The sequence below is a fragment of the Lissotriton helveticus genome, chromosome 12, assembly GCF_964261635.1.
Source record: "Lissotriton helveticus chromosome 12, aLisHel1.1, whole genome shotgun sequence".
Lineage (NCBI taxonomy): Eukaryota > Metazoa > Chordata > Amphibia > Caudata > Salamandridae > Lissotriton > Lissotriton helveticus.
The window spans coordinates 150703038-150723288 of NC_136073.1; the positions used below are offsets into that span (position 1 = coordinate 150703038).

At 41.9% G+C, this 20251-nt stretch overlaps 1 protein-coding gene across 1 annotated transcript in view; it reads left to right on the forward strand.

The window, feature by feature from the left end:
• LOC144798609 (hydroperoxide isomerase ALOXE3-like) overlaps positions 1-20251 on the forward strand; it is a 413185-nt gene that overhangs the window by 286042 nt on the left and 106892 nt on the right. Inside the window, exon 11 of the mRNA XM_078669567.1 lies at positions 6312-6433. Coding sequence (XP_078525693.1) covers positions 6312-6433 — 122 coding nt within the window. The remainder of the gene's footprint in view (positions 1-6311; positions 6434-20251) is intronic.

A 20251-nucleotide genomic window follows, 5' to 3' on the forward strand; every position in this document is an offset into this window, starting at 1 on the left:
GCATGTCTACTGAATTTTCAATGTCTGCCTTCAGTGCTTCTGCAGGAATGTTGTTAGGTCTGACTGTCTTCCCTTTTCTCAGGTGCTTGATGGCTTGCCGTATTTCTTCCTTGGTTGGTCTGCTGCAGTCGATAGGCAAGTCCTTTTCAATTGGATGTACATCTGGTGGAGACTGCAGCACATGCTTGTCCAGCAGTTCTTCCAAGTGCTCTACCCATCTTTGTTGTTGGTCTTCTGTACCTATGGTTGTCTTCCCAGATTTGTATTTAACAGGTCTTTCTGGCTTGCGGTATATGCAAGAGAGTTTCATTGTTATGTCGTAGAGCTCTTTCAAGCTTCTGTAGCCATCAATGAATCTTTGCTTGTCTGCTCTTAAGCTTCTCTTTGCTCCTTGTTGTTTTTTGTGTTTTCACATTAGGCTTTAGCTGCCCTTGCTCATCTGGTATTGACTGCAACTTTCCTTTCCTTTCTTCCTGGATTTTGCAGAGAGTCTTGGAGCGGACCCATTAATTATGCTGGTGTTTCTTGGGACCCAGTACCTCTTGACAGGTTGAGTCACTGTTTCTTTGATGTTCTCCCACTGGCTTTCCACTGGGTGTCTGTCATCCTTTAGTTTTTGCAGGACTTGAAACTTGTTACTGAGGGTGGATGAATATTTACTCCATTTCAGTTCCTCTTTGATGAGGGTGGTGTTATATCGCTGGCTTTGGTTTCTCAGTTTCATCCTTGCATTCATCAGCTTTAGCTTTAGCCTGGCCATGAAAAGATGATAGTCTGATGCCATGTCCACTCCTTTCATCATTCTTCCATCTTGAAGGGACCTCCTGAACTTCATGGCAACACAAACATAGTTGATCTGGTTCTCTGTTGAATGGTCTTGTGACAGTTGTGTTCTTTTGTGTGGGAATACACTATCGCCTATCACCAGACTGTTCAGGGCCCAGAGATCTGAGAGCCTTTCACCATTCTCATTCATGTAGCAAAGCCATGGTAGCTCATGACGTCTTCGTACACAGTGTTGTTGCTTCCAATCTTGGCATTGAGTTGCCTCATCAGTACAGTGACGTCTCTATCAAGCTTTGCTCTAGGCTAGACTGGAGACTGTTGTAAAATTGTTTTTTTCCTCCTCTTTGTTGCCATTTGTAGGTGCATAGTTTGAATAACATTCATGTTGATCCTCTTTTACTTTGTGAGGAAGGTCACTGTGATGGTTCTGGGACCGTGGGCTTCCCATCTTTTCAGAGCTCTGTTGGCTGCTGGTGTTACAATCAGTGCTACTTCCTGAATATGTCCAGAATAAAGCAGCATTCCCCCTGAAGCCAATCTTTTCTGTCTGGAATATGTCCTTCTGTTCCCACTAATGCCAAGCAGTACAGGGTTGCATCTTTTCATCCCAACTGCCCCTTGGGCTGTCTTGCCTGTTTCTTATGTGATCCTCATGTAACACGTCCCAATGGGAATGGTCTTGGTCGAATGCACGTGGATTGACTTTGCAGCTTTTGAGGATCTCTGGCTTTTTTACCACAAGGTGTCATAACTCTTAGTGAAGAAGATTCCTCTCTCCCAAGGCTGGATGTTTTTTGGATGAGATTTCTGTATCTAGAATGTTATTGTATGGCGGAGTAGCTAGTCCCACACATAACCCCTCCTCCTATCGCAGCTGGGCTTGGGGCTGGCGATAGCAGATTTAGTTGTATCCTGAATCTGCCTAAATCAGTTCGCACACATCCTAATATTGTATACTAAGTAATTTTTGTTTTGTTCCAATATAATGCATATTAACGGAATCAGGATTACCACAATTATTATCAGTAACTCAGCTGTTTTGAATGCTATTAAAATTTATATATTTTAAACTTTAAATATTGCTCATCACACATCTCTAACACATTAGTTTATTAAATTCTCTCCTTTCCTTTCAGCATTATATAGCTAGGTTCTGAATCATCTAATACACCTGGAATATTTGATGGTCTTCTGTATCATATTCCAAGAGGCAGCGTGGGCTTCAGGATCTGGTTTCTACCTTTATCCCTACCAGATTTGGAATAGTTTATGTATATTTTTCCTATTGCATCTCTATGGAGCCGTCAGAGGCACCGCTTACTTTGAGCCCTGTGTTGTGTGCATAGCAAAGTTTGACTGAAAACAATGCCTTCATTTAAAGGATTTGGAAGTACAGGTACTATTCCAAAATGTTTAAATTCGGAAACTGGAGGTCTAGCAAGGCCATTCTGCTGGAAAAGGTTTATCTCATAACTGATCTTCAACACTAAGTAGTTCAGAAGTGGAAAATAATGCATGCAGCAAACATGTGCACAGAGAAAAAATAATTTTATGAACTGTGACACTTCCATTACTCTTAATGGCTAGCTACATGTTTTGATGGATGACCACAATGTGCCTTTGTAGATTCCCCAAGGATAATGTATTCAAACTGGAGAGTATTCTTAAGTTAAACCATAAACTAAGAGGTTTGTAAACCAGACCTCCTTCTTGTTGTCCAAGTCTGCCAGATTTTCAAAGATACACTGACTGGTCACATGGCGCTACTATCACAGCATATGCTCTGAATGGTCTCCTTTGCCTGTAATTTGATATACTCCTCCTAGCCTCAAGAAGGATCCTTTAAGTGTCACTCTAATCGTGCACAATCTCCTACAATTACAACTGATGTGGCTTAGAGAAGCTCTGGTAAATATTGTAAAGAATGATGGTGTTACCACTGACTGGTTTGAGAGGAATTCCCTCATGAAGTCTTATGTTGGGGACTCTCCGGCAATGTATGCCCACAGTAGGATAGAAGTGCAAAAATGCATCTGAGCCTGTGTAGGATATATGAAAGAATGAGTCAAATCGCCTTGCACAATTCTGTATAACCGTCCGTAAGCAATGAGGTCTCATAAACCACCCTATCAAAAGTACTGTGACCCTATATTGCAGTTACTTGTAGTACCCTGCATGTTTAGGATATATATTAACATTCTGTTCTGGTCCTTCAAGTGCTATTTCCATCCTCAAGAGTGCACCAAGTGTCCTCACACTAGAAATGTTTGAGTGTCAACTATAGGGATACAGATATTTCTCCATGGAGCATGCAGTTACTCACAACCAGGTCATTGAAACTTTACTTACCAGGATGTGACCAAGTTGTGGGATTGCAAATAATATAATGCAGGGCTCCTGAATCTGGGTAGATTGGAATACTCGGTTTTCAGAAGTTAGTAGACAGATGACAACAAACTGATGTGCAGGAAAGAGCTTGGCATAGGTGTGTGCTGGGTCCAAAGCCGGGGTGCTCGGATTCAGAGACACACTGTGAACTGTCGCTGGCACCTGCTGCCACCTCTTGATTCTTTTCAGCTTACCATAATGTTTCCGGCTCCAGTCTCCTGCTGTTTACCTTTCCCCCCTTACTCTTTGCTTCTCCCTCTTATCTCACACCACTCCCTGAACCTGGCTCCCTCTTCCAATGATATAAAGGAGCTCAGGATTGGCCTAGGTAATTAAGGAAAGAAGGAAATGGGTGATCACAGGCAGGACACTTCTCTAAGGTGAGCATCTGGGTCCGCTCCAAGCATATGACAGCTTTAAAGCACATTGATGCTTTCACGGTATTTCAGTGCACAATCAATAGGTCTCCAGAGTGGACCGAAGGCTCTATAGCCTTTCAGGATGATATTGTAGTAATTAATGAAAATAAAGAAACATGATTGAATTCTGGAAATCGTTCTTCAGGCATTATCAGCGAGAGGTTTGACTTTAAAATGTAAGAAATATAATTTCCTAGTGTCCAGTGAACTGTTGTGTGGTCATACCATCTCCTTGGAAGGGGTTCTAACCCAAGGATGGTCATGTTTGAAAGATACCGGAAGCACCAGAGCCTATGACCAGGGTGCAAGTGATTTCTAGTTTTGAGTTTTATGCTCAATTTTGAGAGGACTCTTCTAAAAAGATTAAACAATTGAGCATTGCTGAGAAAGAATGTAAAGACTTTATAGAGAGTAGATCAGAGAAAGGTGTTCAACATACTCAGAATAAACATTTTTCATACTACTTGTCTTAAACTGTATAAGGTGGAGTGGAGGTCATTGAGGTGCTGATTGGAGCACTGAGAGTGACAGGGCATCCATGTGGAGTTGGAGTAGAGTGCAGCTATCAATAATCATTGAGCAAACAACTAGCTTCATCTTGTGGGGAGAGCTATGTGCAGTGAGCTGTATGCCTTGGCTTGGGAACTTCTTCCACAGAAGGGACAGAGGATAAAGTGAACAACAGAATGAAAAATCTTGTGGTGGATTGACTCCCCATGGGTCAGCATGTGATCAAAATGAGGGGGAGAAGAAGCACAAGTTATATTTACATTTACATTTACATAGGAAGATGGCATTGATTTATGGTTAGGACACACTGTTGTAGGCCTAAGATAATTTGTACCTTTGTCCTGTGCTTAATGCTTTCATTTTGGGTTCTTAGCTTTCCTTCATGTTTTTAAAAGGGGGAAGGTGTGTGGCACCTGGAACTGTGCATTATTTTATAGATATGGATGAAATCTCAGTAGGGATACATATCTACGTGGTTGACAGAATGTTGGAAGTGCAATGGAATGCTATGTGGGGAATGTGAAGGTTGGGCTGTGAACTGGGCAGCTGTAATGAGCTGGTGGTTAAGTGTGTAACACTTCATCTATCCTGTGGTGTACCTTTTGTGCCTTATACTGTGAAAAATCAATTTACAGAGTAAATGTATCTAGATCGGCCTTTGATCTTCCATATCAATGGATTTCCTCACAATGCCAGTAGGTCCCTGTATCAAGTGTGAATGTGAGAGGAACATGGAGGCTGCAGTGAGGCAAGAAATTGTACTGCGTTAACTGTGTATGAAAAATGGAAAGACAAGAATGCTTATAAACAAGTTCACCTAATCAATCTTTCAAAGCTAAGCTGAAGATATAGTGCCTGATCTTGAAGAAGTATGCTTGTGGAGTATACCTATGTATCGAGTGGAGGAGTGATCAGTGTGTGATCTATTTTACAGCCACCAACACTTCAAACTTGAAAATGCACCCTCAAAAACGAATTTATGTGTATCAATCTCCTTTTAGGAGTCACAAAGGGTACTTTATGATAAACCCTAGCAGACCACCCTTCCTGTGATGACTACAAATCAGAATGACATACCAAGATGAGAGGGGCGCCACTGCACCCCAAATCCAGACGCACAGCTGTGATCCTTATTCGTATTATCTCAGTTCTTTACACTGAATAAATCCATTTTACTCCATTCATTTGAGTTGTATCAGTTTTTTTACTTCCAATATACTTATCCACACGTGATTGGCCAAATTAGAATGAGCCACAATTTGCAACCTACCATCTTTTTTATTCATGAGGTCCTAATCAGAATGTTATTAACTGTCATTAAAACATATGTTAGGTCATAATATTCGTTAATGGTTACGAAGGTCTGGTTGCAAATTGTAACCTATTTTGTTTTCCAATGATTATTTTGTATATTGGGCTGTTGGTGTGCAGCCATATGGCTATAGACATATAATAAGTGGTCATTGCGCTGGAGCACATAGTAAGTAGGTGTTTCCATGCTGGCTGCTTAAACAACAAGTTCCAGCAGGCACTTAAAAAAATAAAAGCCTTTCTTCCAAGAAAGGGGTGCTAGTGTGATTTGCCTATGCAATGTAGCACTGGTTGAATTGGCTTGATGAGCAAAAGACTACAGGGCACAAATCACGTGAGCCAAGATTGAGACAATGATTTTCAATCATGTTGCCTAAAAAGGGTAAACAAGTGGAAGTGAGCATTACCTTTCAAGATGAAATTGTGGATTTTTTGAGAGGATCTCGTTTTGGTGGGTTCTGCTGAAGGCATTGGTAGCTTTAGGAGACCAGCAGGTTGTGTGGACCTCTGTGACTTATCTTAGAGGGAAATGAGATATATTAACCAGTAAAGAGCTGAGGCAGCAGTACCCGCCCCTTTCAAGTGAGGAGGAAGTGTTATTCCCATCCTCAGGTTTAATTCAGCAGCATTGGTTCTAGAGTAAGTACAGGCGTTATGAGCACATTGGCTCTCTAAACCTGAGTGGTAGTTCATAATATTAAATATAAGGGACCCCCTTGGAAAGGACCCAACACAAACTATTGCCATATAGCTGGCATAAATGCATGCTGAATAAATGTTAAATGAATACTGATTGCTTTTACTGAAGTAACCGGTACAGCTTCATCTTCATTGGCCTGGAGGTGTTCTTCATGCTCTTTCACCCATTCATTCTACTCTATTTCCTGTTGTTCTTAGCTATGTGTCTAGTATTGTTGACTTCTACTACAAGAGTGACGAGAGCATCCAGACGGACCCCGAGCTACAAGCATGGGTATGGGAGATCTTCAAAGAAGGCTTCCTGGAGAGGAAATCCTCAGGTATGATTGGTTGAACCCCATACACATTCTTCTGAAGGATTTTGGCTTCACGACCGAACCACAAGGCATTGTGCCAATCCACAAAATTAAAAAATGTACATGCTTGAACTGCCATATGAGGTTCCGGAATAAAACGTTTTTGACAATGTTTGGCATTAAGAATCAACCTGGACAATTTCACTGTATACTGCCTTTTGCTAAACAGAGCAATACAATGAAAAATTGTGTTTTTGAACTCAAGCGTCTCGATGCTACTTTAACATTTTTCAGAGCACCAGAATTTGGGAAGACATGTCTAACAGTTCCAGGAATGGACTTGGAACAGTGCTTAATTTGAGCAGGTGGTTTCCAATGCTCGACACTGGCCCTGATCAGCACTGGCGCTTATGACAGTCTGCCACATGGTGGTGCTGTCTGCCTCATTTAGATATCAGCACAATAACAGCTGTTTATTAATTCAATTTACATTGACAATGACTAATGACTAATTCCAGCCTCCCAAGCCACTCTTATTGCTTTGGGGGCCTAGAATAGTATGAATGGTTACACTTGGTAAGAGTGTACTGGTTAGTTGTAATGTCGGCACTGTCTTTGTCACCGCTGGCAGGGGCAACGGATGGTGCAAGCTGTAGTGTCCTCCTAACAAGGGCCCTGGCACTAATTATTTTACAAATTAAGCACTGATTTGGAATGTAGTACCCTATTGAGAATCAGTAGAAACTTTGCCAGAAATTATTCATCTATAGGCCTACCTCTGAAAGCACACAACTGAAAACCTACCATTATTTTCTTGGGCGTCTGTTGTTCATATGACATAGGTTCGAACACCGTGCAACATGTTATCATCATCATATATACTTTATTCAGCTAATAGAGCCATAAAAGGTACCACAATACAATTAAAAATACAAATAGTACAAAAGATGCAGCCATATAAACAATACAAAATATAATACAGACGTGCTAAAACATACAGTGGAAGCAGTGCCACTGCGTACCAAATGAGGGATGAGTCACATATACATAAATGTACATTTCTGCATGCATATAGGCTTCCGGAGCTCCAAAACATCATCAAAGAGTGGATAGAGTCACATTTTGGCCCCATAGCCCATTTTAGATTATATTGCCAATTCTGTCAAGGACTCCTGTATTGTAGTTAAAAATATTCGTATCGCAATTTTAAAAATCATATATTTATCAACAGACTAAGAGCTTGATCCCTATTAGAAATTGTATAAGTATTAAAACGAGGTTTAAAAATTCCTTTTGTTCTTCTAGAAACCACAAACAGTCCAGCAAAATATGTGGGCCACTGTATTTTACCTGTATTTCACATGTACACAGACCCTTTTAATTTCTCATTGTAGTTTCCATCTTCCTGTCTTCAGTACATGGGTTCAGGCCAACTCTAAATTGCAATACTACATTTAAGCTTAGAACTTGGCATGGTCTCGATGTAGGGGAACATATGATCATTTCTCTACCCATTTACCAAGAACTGGATGGACGATTGCTCCTCAGATAACATACGTCTTCTTCCCAAGCCTTTGTTTTAATATTAGCATGTAGCATCAGTTTGGGGATCTGCTGCCCTAGCTTCCATTGGTCTGGTTCTAGAGAAACCTTAACACACATCTTACCTAGCATAGGTCTAACCATGGATGCCCAATTAAGTTTGCTTTCCTCTATTTCTCTTTTATAAAGGTGTGATACTTTGGTGATACCTTCTCCACTTAATTTCTGCTAGAAGTTCAATGTAGCTTGCAGTCCTTGAAAGTTCCAGGCTGTACATTGACCTTCAACTCTCACTGCCTGGTTCATAGTTAATAGTGGGAGAGCAAGGAGCTGTTTCACACATTTACCCTCCTCTAAATTCCAAAACAATTTACCACCTGACGATAGAACCTCTACTCCCTATTGGAATTGTGGGAGGACCATTGCATTGAAAACTGATAGAATTGGCCGCAGAGAAAGAGCTCCATTCTTCCACTTGAATTGTTTAAGGCCCCAAACTGAGGAAAGAGCCTTTGCTTTTGTGATTGTTTGTGGTCCCTTCAGTTTAGCTTGCTATCAAACTACATACCCAAGTATTTGTATCTGTCCATCACCTCAACTCTGACCTCTCCCAATTGCCAGTTGAAGGAACCCTTTCTTTTCCAAAGCAACACTATTTTAGTCTTTTCTAAATTAACCGTGAGGCATTTCTTTAAACAATAATTATAAAAAAAATCCATTTTTTTTTTTGCAAAACCAGCTCTGTCATGTCCGTTATCATTAGATCATCAGTGTAAAGCAGACATGGAATATGGGTTCCCCTCATCTTATGGCTAGCCCCACCAGCCTTACGTAATGTATTTGATAAGTCAGAAAGGAACAAAGAGAATACCAGTTGGGCCAGGACACAACCCTGGCGTAATCCATTATTTATCTATATTTTCTTAGATAGTGTCCCAAGGGTATCCAAGATTACCCTGGCCCAATTCAGCGAATGCATTTCCTGAATTAGTGAGAGTACCATTTTATTGATTCCAAGCTTCACCAACATATTCCACAATAGTCTACATTCTACTAAATCGAAGGTGGCTCCGAAATCGACAAAACAGCAGAACAATCTACCTCGCAATTCAATAGCCTTTTTTGCCATTGCCCATAAACTAAGACAATGGTCTATTGTTGAGTGGCTCTCTTTGAACCCGCCTTGCTCTATCAGTATCAAGTTATTCTGTTTTACCCAGGTCTTCAAAACGGATCACTGACAAAATATAGAATGACAAAATATCGGCCATTCCAAAATATAGTGGACAAAATATAGAATGCAAAAATATCGAATTCCTATTTGCAAACAGGTAAGTACAAAAATATCGACTCAAAAATATAGTTGTAAAAAATATAGTTAGTCAAAATATCGAATTTTATTAATGTCTTAAAAGTAATTTAAAATTAATGAAATAAAAAATATAATTAACTAAAACTTACTTAAATATGCTTAAATAACCTTAAAATTAATAAATATTTATTGTAAGTAAAAAAAAACATACAATTTTATTTTTTAATACATATATATGTATTAACATAATATTATTAAAGAATATACAATATTTTTACCATAGGATAGCGGGAGGGTAAAATGTATTTTTATATTTATATAAATATATATATATATATATAAATATATATAAAATTGATAGAGCGCGCGAGGCTACCCAACCAATAGTTTTCGCCGTTTCCGGCTTCAGGGCCCATATACTTTCAAATCACCATATACATCGATTGGGTGACTTCACGAGCTCTACCAAGTTGATGTGTGTGTGTTCCCTGCTAATAATTTTCAGTGCACCCGACTTACCATCCACCGATGCGGGTATCTAATGACCACAATGAATCAGGGAGCTAGCTGTAAAAGTAAGGCAGCAAAATGCAAACCCACACAATAACATTCAAATACTGTTTAAATGACCACGGACAACTGGAAGTTTTAAAATGTTTATCTAAATTCAATATTTTCTTGCATGAGGTACAGTAAAATAAGGCAATCAATAACCAAGGTAACGTAAATTATATAGGCATAAAGAAATAATGACAGGGTAATCATTCAAATGTAATATGAAATGCAGATGGAAAATACTATAAAATCTCAGAAATGTTTAAGCATGGACAGTTTATGCATGAATAACTATGGGAGGGTCTATAAAGAGTAACACGCTTCACTTAAGGTGAGTGGGCCTTTGAACAATCTAGGCAATGAAGTTCTAGACCATATCATAAAATTACAGACTGCAATGCAAAATATAATTTCTAACCAGTGAGTAGACATAGGAACAAAACCTTATGGAAAAATATGTAATTGACTTTCAATAGTTGCGAAAAAGCATGGAAAATATAACATATGCAATGATGAACTTTATTAAAGCAAAAGTCAGAAATTCAGAAGGTGCAAGATTTAAAGAGTTTTCAGAGCAATATTTACCTAGAAAGGTGTGGAAACCAAACCCTGGCCACGGGTCAGTTAAGGACAGGAAACCCTCAAGGAAGGATACCCCTCAAAGGACAGCAGGTGCAGAACGGACACCCAGGACAGGACAGGATACCCTCGGAATAGGAATCAGGACAGGACCCTCAGGACAGGACAGCAAACCCTCAGGACAGGACCCTCTTCAGGACAGGACCGGAACCCACAGTTCGGAAGCAACGCCTGCGCTCCACCCGCTCTGCAGCTATCGATCAAGACCCCGATTGGGTCAGCGAACTCCCAGCTAAGTGCTTTGCCAGCACTTTAAGGTTCAGTAGAACCTTAGTCTATGGTCAAATTCGGACAGAGTGCTTCGCAGCGCTCTGTATCTTCAGTCACCTATTGAGTGCGTTGGGTCAGTGACAGGTCAGCTAAACCAGACAAGTCGGACGGTTCACTAGGTGAACCCAGGGTAGATATACAGTTTGGGGTCAGTGTACCACCCCCCAATGTTGCAAAGTGTCAGAATCCTTCAATTTGGATTGGTCCTAAGGTAGGATTTGGGTAGCACACCAATCACGACATAGAGTCTCAAGCCTTCATTTGCATAATAGGGTACCGCCTAACTAGATTGGGGTTCTCATGAGAACTGGTGCAGAAATACAATGGCAACTTTAACATTGTTGCTCTGTGAGCACATGTGATTGGTTCAGCCGAGTTTTCGGGTCGTTCTCAGGAGCATCTTGCTCATCACTGCCAACTGGCTGAGTTCCATCATTCAAGGTCTGCTCTGGCTTGGCAGGTCGCGGAGGCGCAGAAGGACCTCCAAAATGGTTCTCGGCACAGACAAACCCCATTCCCCGCGGTACATAAAAAGTAAGCGAAAAACAAATTAATACATAATAATGTCATTATGAAAATACATCACAGGATTTGTACTTTTGACTCATCATCAAGAAATAAAACTATTGCATTAAAATGTTAGCTACATTGACACAGTCACAAGAGCAGTGGCACGAGCAGTACCACATGAAAAGCACAGCTATGAATTACGCATGCGCATAACTTTCCCTCCACTTCTGCAGACGCGTCAGGACACGTGAGTGTGGCTGACGCATGCGCAGTAACTAAATACAAGCGGCGGCCATTTTAGGTGACTTGGGTAAATTATTTTAGTAAAACACATGTGCAAGCTTCACTATCTGTGTTCAAACTTAACATAAACGTTAGTAAAACATACATTTGTTACCTTATTACACATAAACGAGGTTCTTGACTTCGGCAAGCCGCAAAATATGCGAAGCTTTGCTTCATCAATCCCCTCTTTGATGATATTTTCTATCATCACAAATTATAATGGAACCAGATGCCAACTTTCTTTCACACTTTATAAAGTTCTATTTCTTCCAGCAACCGTTCTAACTTTTCTCTCTCAGTTTTAGTAGGGTGAGAAGTCTTCACCTTTTTGTATATCTGATCATTCACTTCCTCTAATTTAATCTCATCCACACTTCGTTTCACTCCTCTTGCATTTACCCCGTGCTTTTTTGTGCGCTTGCGGCATTTACAGCATAAGAAAATGGAAAGTATAATAAGACCTATAATACCAATTGGCATCAGAATTTTGAACAATAAGCTTTTACCTATGCTAGCAAGCCAATGACCTACATTTGAGAGACCATCTACCAGTCTCTTCCAGGCACTATCAACCTCGAGTGGTTTGAGTTCCTTTGCCAAATTAGTAATGTTTTTCACATATCTTTTGATCTGTACACTTTTATCCGGAATATAAGTGCAACAATGTTGCGCCTTCAACATCCGGCAGACTCCGCCCTCTTTCGCTAATAAGGTGTCAAGAGCAAGTCGATTCTGCAAAACCATTGATCTGATCGCAACCATTTCAGTATTGACCAGCAGAAATCCATGAGCTGTTTCAGTAGACAGCACATCTACTATAGTAGACAATTTGCAAATTCTGTGAGTGTTCAGAACCACTCCCACTCCAGGTATCAGTGCACTGAAAATACTACCCATAATTTCACCTATACTTTCTCTTTTACTACGCACTAAGCCATTAGTATCTTCATTGCTTCCAGCTTTCCCATTCACATGGTATATTTTCGGGAAGACAATGCCAAAGTAGCAGCTTCCATACCAGTGATCTGGTAATTTGAAATAAGCCTTGTCCCCACAAATATAATAAATTCCAGGAAACACAGGCTCTGACCCATTTTTGAAACCCCAACCTCCAATTACCTTGTAATTATGTTCGCATTCACTGGAACCAATGAAAACATTATTATAATAGCTAGTCTTCTCGCGGTGAAGACATAGCTTGCCTTTCTTTTCAAAATCCAGCAACAGAGCAGGACCCGCTCCACCAGATGAGGTGCCTTCCATGTTCTCTGCCCACTTTGGCTTTTTCTGACTTTCGTCATTAGCCTTCTTTTGAATTTTAATTCTTCTTTTCTCTGCCATGTTCAGGAACATTTTTTCCTGCTCACGCAAAGAACAAGTCAAGTTATCTCTGTGTGCGTCTGCTATGTCAATGTTACCTATAGTCAGAAAGTAGTCTCCCATATATCTTATGGTGTCACTTTTGGTATGTACAGGATTCAAGTTCCCACGTATAGGAAGTTCAGAAAAGATCACGTCATTGTTAGAGTAATAGTACTGTAACGGTCCCCTTTTGTAAAATAAACTAGCTAAAATGCTACAGGAGATTCCATATGTCAATGGCAGGTGATGGTATGTCACGCCTTCAGCCACAGAAGTAGGTAGCTTCATGCAGACATAGCAATCTTCAATTTCCATAGTCTCTACATAGTGTATTAATAAGTTTGCGAAAACATTTAAGTGTGTCTTGTTCTTAACTCCATGATAATGTAGTCCTCCCTCATCTGATGCTTCTAAGTTCTGTTTTGTTTGTCTCAGGGCTCTTTCATGTCGTGCTACACTCTGTGTTGTTAGCTCCTCACTGTCAGTATTTACAACTTCAGTAGGGACAATGTTAGTATCTTTACTTACAGCAAAGGGAATGAAAATTGTTAATCCTATCCAGATAACTATCAGTACTACTACACTACATATACACACCTTGCAACACGTCTTAAAACGGCTGCAACTAGGTCTACCATTCACTGTTGAATCAGACATTTTGGCTCAGAAGGAGTTTCTCGAACCCCTCTTTTTGGCTTTACACAACTAGCTTACTTCGTGCAAATTCACGGTGGTTCGTCTTCTTCTTCAGCTGAGTACCCAGGGACGGGCTCTCCGTCGCTCACGTCAGTTATATCAAGATCTTCAAGTTCTTCCAAAACCAGTGTCCATTCAGGAGACTTGTACTTTTTGTTTTGTCTTTTTATTCGTTCACTCCTTCTTTTGGAAGAGTCTTCTTCTTGCTCTGCTATCCGAGCACTTCTTCTTGCTTCTGCACGTTTTTCTTCCACTGTCTTTATCCTTAGTCTCAATCTTTTTACAAACCTAGGCTCAAGGTTGTTTCTTTTCTTTAGTCTCTTAGTCGGTACTTGGACTTCACTTTCTTCTCTTATTCTCTTGTTCTCTTTATCTTGTGGTAATTCTTCTCCACTTTCTTCTTCTACTTCCCCTATCTGGCTAGTTCCAGGGCTAGCATCAAATTCTTCTGCCTGGTTGCTAATCTGGCCTTGTTCAGGAATATTTTGCTTTTGGCTTTCGATTGTCTTTATTTCTGTGTCTATTTCCTGAACCCGTTCTTCTAACCCTCTCTGATCCTGTTCAAGCACTTCGATCTCTTGATTTTCTTCTGCTCGAACTATCACTCTATTTCTAGTCTCTCCTTTATCTGCATCAGGTGTTAGCGGTGGGGTATCGAACACTTGCTCTGTCCCTGTCTGACCTTCTCCTTCCTCAGTTTTGATGTGAATCTCAAGCGGCTGAGGTTCTTCGCCTGTGCCTTGCTTTTCCTGACTAGTCCACTCTCTACCTTCACTAAGTCGCTCTCTTGTTCTGATAGGATCTTCGGTCAGATCAATCATCGGTATCCATTCTTCTGGCCATATGCTTGGCAGCTCGTCTTCAGCTACTCCTGGCTCAGTTTCCTGGACCTCTTCAGCAGGCTGGATTCTTGGCAGTTCGTAGTCAACTACTCCTGGGCCAATGTCTGCTGTTCCTGCAACCTGACTGGTGCTGGGCTGCTCGTTGTCAGTTGCTTCTGGTCTGGCTCCTTCAGGGTCCTCTACTGGTTGCCCTTCTTCTTCAAATCCTCTGTCTGGTAATACCTTCTGGGTGTGTCCAGCGTGGATCCACTGGGGAACACCTGCGACCTTCACTGCAGTGGTTGTTACCAGGATTACTTGGCGTTTCTTTCCCCACCTTGGTGCCAGACAGCTTGATTGAGTGTGCTTCTTTATTTTGACCCAATCTCCTGGAACCAAGCTGTGGAGAGGAGTCGTTGGATTGAGGATGCCGTCGTCTCCAATCTGGCGAGAGATAGAACGCACTTGATCACCCAATCTTCTGCAGTATTCAAGCACCAAATCATCAGTAATATTCAACAGTTTGCTTCCTGGCACCCATGCTTGTCTCATCACTCTTCCCATATTGATTTCATGGGGACTTAGGCCTGTCTTGCGGTCAGGAACACTTCTCAGTCCCATCAGGACCAGGGGCAGGGCCTTCACCCAGGTCATGCCAGTAGCATTTGTCAGCTTTGCTAGTCTGTTTTTGATAGTTCCATTTACTTGTTCTACTATTCCAGAAGCCTCTGGGTGGTATGCACAATGCAATTTTTGCCTTATTCCGAAGGCCTTACATAATTCAGCCAGTATCTCATTCTGGAAATGTCCACCCTTATCTGATTCAATAATGTATGGTATGCCGAATCTAGGTATCAGTTCTTTTAGTAAACACTTCGCTACTGTCAGTGCGTCACTTTTGGGAGTAAGGTAAGCTTCTACCCATTTTGAAAATACACAAACAATGACAAGGACATATCGCTTTCCTTCACAACGGGGCATGGTGATGAAATCAATCTGTATTTTTATAAAGGGACCCCCTGATCTCCCAATCTTGCTCAGTTCAACCATTGTCCTCTTGCCTGGGTTCATCTGTTGACATGACAGGCACCTCTGGCAGAGGGACTCTGCTACCTTCCTGAACTTTTTACTGTACCAAGTCTGTTGAAATACCAGAATCATGGCATCCCTACCAATGTGTGATCCTTCGTGTATTAATCTTGCCATTGCGCCAAGCAAGTGTCGGGGTAACACAGGCATACCAGTTGGGCCCAAAATCACACCATCCACACGCCTCGGTCTACACCCATCCTCCTTCCATTTCTCTCTTTCTTGCCAAGGAGCCGATTCCTGCCACTCTCTCACTTCATCCCATGTAGGCACTTCTTCAAACACCTGAAGCTGGCAGCTGGTTCCTGGCCCCCCTCGTTTTGGATTTACAATATACCGATCTTTGGCACACCATTGGGCCACTCGATCAGCATAATCGTTTCCCAGTGATACTTTGTCCATGCTCTTTTTATGAGCAGCACATTTTACCACTGCCAGTTCTTTGGGCAACTGGATGGCCTCTAAAAGGTCATGAACAACCTTTGCATTCCGAATGGGAGTACCTGAGGAAGTCATGAATTCCCTCTGCAGCCACAATTGGCCAAAGTCATGCACAACTCCATAACAGTACTGACTGTCAGTATACACTGTTATGCGTAAGTCCTTCCCAATTTTGCAAGCTTTTATCATAGCTATTAATTCGGCTACTTGTGCAGACTTGATGTTATATAGGTAACCTGCTTCTTCAATTTTTGTGAAAGAGACTACTGCATAAGCAGCACTCAAGCCTCCGAGTTCATGTCTTAGACAGGAACCATCCACAAATAGTTCTTTATCATGTTCAGGCAATGGCACTTCTTTTATGTCTGGGCGTGGTTTAGTACTGAACTCTGTCAGGTCAATACAATCATGTTCATCATCATCCCCACCTTCTATTTCCAAGGGGTCGGGGAGTAAAGTGGCAGGGTTCAGAATACCGCACCTAACAATGCTTACATTTGCTGCACCCACAAGAATCCTCTCGTATTTAGTCAGCCGACTAGGGGTGAGATACTGTGTTTTAGTTCTGGTCAATAGAATTACCACTCCATGTGAAACATACACGGTCACAGGATGTCCCATGACAATGGACTCACTCTGTTCCAAACTTGCGCAGGTAGCAGCTACTGCTTTCAGACAGCCTGGTAACCCAGTAGCTACTGGGTCCAAAGTGGCAGAGAAATAGGCCACAGGCCTTCTGGTCGTGCCATGTTCTTGAGTCAGGACTGACAATGCACAATTATCGCGAGTGTCACAGAATAGGGCAAACTCTTTGGAATAATCTGGCATTCCCAACGCAGGGGCTGTACACAGACAATTTTTCAGTCTTGTGAAAGCCATTAGACTTTCATCGTCCCACTCTACAACATCTGGCATTCCTCTCGTGGTCATTTTTATCAAGGGCCTGGCTAAGGCTGCAAATCCCAGAATCCACTGCCTGCAGTACCCTAATACACCCAGGAACATTCTGACATCTTTTTGAGTACGGGGCAACTGCATCTTTTGAATTATTCTCACTCTTTCTGATGTGACCTTTCTGACACCCTTTTCTATTTGGTGTCCCAGATATTTCACTGATTTCGCACAGAACTGTAGTTTGTCAGGGGCCACTTTATGCCCTTTCTCACACAGATGATTTAAGAGGGCAATGGTGTCAACTACACAGTCCCTATGACTTTTAGACGCCAGTAGAAGGTCGTCTATGTACTGCACTAACACAGAGTTCCCAGGTAAGATCAAAGTCTCTAGACATTTTTTCAAGATCTGATTAAAGATAGAGGGGCTCTCTGTATACCCTTGAGGGACCCGGTTCCAACAATACACGTGACCTTCGAAGGCAAATGAGAAAAGAAATTTGCTGTCGGGGTGCAGGGGTATCGAAAAGAATGCATGACACAAATCAATCACAGTGAACCATTCAGCATCCCAAGGAATCTGGTACAATATCACTGCAGGGTTCGGGACAATAGGGCAGCAAGGAACTACAATTTTGTTAACCTTTCTCAGGTCCTGCACTACCCTATACTTGCCACTAGGCTTTTTGATGCCCATAATCGGTGAGTTGCATGGGCTGCTCATCACTTCCTGTATGATGTCTCCTTCTAATAACTTTTGTATTTCCAGAGTGACACCTGCTTTCACTTCAGCATTCATTCGGTAGGGCCTAGTGTTAGGATATACTGCATTGTCCTTGATGGCTATCTGTATGGGGTCCACATCTTTCATCAACCCCACATCTTTTCCAGTGAAATCCCACACCTCTGGCTTTACGGCTTCCTGGAGTTCTTGGGGCAAGTCCTGCAGGGTCAATCTTTTAATTTCTGAGTCAGGTCTAAGTAACAATAGTTTATAAATGCCATCTTCATCTGGGGTCTGTATTTCAACACCTTTTGGTGTGCAAAAGATGGTACAGTTCATTTTGCACAGCAAATCACGACCCAGTAGATTCACTGGACTGGTGTCACAGACGACAAATCTATGCATCTGTTTAAAATTTCCAATTGAAATCTCCATTGGTTCGGTAACAGGAGTACTAATCAATTGATTAGATACACCCACTACTTGGATATTTTCTCCCGAGAGGGGTAGGTTTGGAACGTCCACTGTTCTTACAGTAGAACGGGTAGCGCCAGTGTCCAACAGAAAGGTGACATCATTTCCGTCAACCTTTCCTTCAATATATGGTCCAGACTGGTCTACCGGCAAGGAAGCGCCAAGTACGCACTCCTCGTCCTCCCCTCTCAGGCCCCGTCAGTCCTGATCATTACAAAGGAAGGTATCATTTAGCAGATACTGCGAAGTTGCTGTATTTCTGTTCTCCCCGCTTTCCCAAACCTCTATCTCTTCATCTTCTGCCTGTCTTCCCCTGTATACCTGCTTGGGTGCTCGAGGCACCTGGACTGTTTTTACCTGGGGTTGAGTCTTTCTTGGTCTTTCTTTCTGCGTCTGTGGAGTTAAATCAGGAGTTTTTTCATTAGCATCTACTAATTGGGGACACTCGTTTCGCCAGTGTCCAATTTCGCCGCACTGATGGCAGGGAAATTTCTTCATAGCCTCTTCCCTGCTAAATTTGGGCCGGGGCTTTCCTCCACCCCCTCCCCCAGGACTTTTGTTCTCAGCATTCTTAACCATGTTACTCAATTGTTTTTCCTGCTGTTCTGCGAGCTTCACCTGAGCCCACATCACCTTTTCCTTAAGGGCCTTTTTCTTCTCTGCCATCTCGTCCTCGCAGTACTTAGCGTACCGCAGGACCTCATCCATTTTCTTAGTATGCCAACAGATTTTATTATCTTTTATCCACTGACAAATTTCAGGTCTTAAACCATTTACAAACCTGTAAATAAAGTGCGTCATGTCCTTCAAATCGATGTTATCAATACCACTGTATGTTTTAAATACCTGCAATAACCTCTCATAGAAGGAGTGCACTGTCTCGTCCCTTTCCTGAGTTGTTCTATCTATTTTTGTCCAATCAGTTTCCTTTGCGGGCACCTTTTCTTTCAAATGCTGAATTACCTGCTCATATTTTCGCATGACATCCTTTGATGGCTCCCCAGTTTCCTTGTTTCTGGGATACTCCTCACTGGGCCAGTCTATGGCTATTTTACACTGGGTCCATAAATCTACTGGAACCACAATGTCGAAAAACCCATCCAGGTCTTTCCACAGACATTTCTGTACCTTCACGAACCTCTCCACCTGCCTGTACCAGTCAACTGGTTTCTCTCGTAATTTTGGAAAATCGTTCGTGAAGGACACAATATCCTGCCTAGACCAGGGGACATGCACATATTTCCCTCCTGGAACTTCGCGCATGGGGCATAACTGCTCAGGTTTTTCTACCTCCCTTAAAGCAAACTCAGGAGTCACTTGTCGGGAGCGAACCTCTTCCCTCTTCTTCGCCCACCTGCTTCTCCATCTTTCCACATCTCCCCATTTCTGCAGTACCCCCATTAATTCTTTAATCTGCAACTTCTTCCCTGCCACATTCAGGTGTTCTATATCTTTGTCTGAGAAGTCTGCTCTGTACGGTTTCTGTAAGGGCTTGGATTTTGAGATATCTACCCCCATACTAACTGCTGTTTCGGTCAGTTTTTCGTGGAGCACTCTGGTGTTCCTTGTAAAGCTTTTACATATGAACGACAATTCTTCTTCAGAGTAGGTATTCAATCGATCCAACCCCACATTTCCTGCCATTAATTCTTCTATTTCGACCCTCAGCTTGTAGAGGTCTAAAGGTTTTGTTTGCGGAGTCTGCTTCTCTAATTCACGACTCCAACTCTCAATTTCATCCGGAGTTACCAGAGAGACATTCCTAGTACCTGTTGCTGTCTCTAATTTAATTTCTTTTGTATTAAAAGGGTTATGCCTCTGCTGTATTCCCTTTCCAGTCTGTTTGTTTGGCAATTCCAAGAACGCAACTTCAGACTCGCACTCACTGGACTGATCATCTATGATGATCGGTTCCTGTCTCGGGGTTGCCATGACTGGGGTCATAACTGGAGTAATCGGATTTCCCTGACCATTTCCGTATAACGGGACCACCGGTCCAATAGTTACTGGAATAGTCAATGCCTCAGGACTGGTATTTAACTGGGAAATTTTCTGAATTATTTCTGTCCTTTGTCTAGCTAGAGCCTCTTGTTCCTTTTCCACTAGTACCCTTCTTAAAGTTGTGTCATGTAATATCTGTGGGGTCAACGGAGGAGTAAAACTCGGGGCAGTAGGATGCGTTTCACTTGGTCCTCCCCCATAATTTGGTTTCGGGAATAAAGTTCCAGT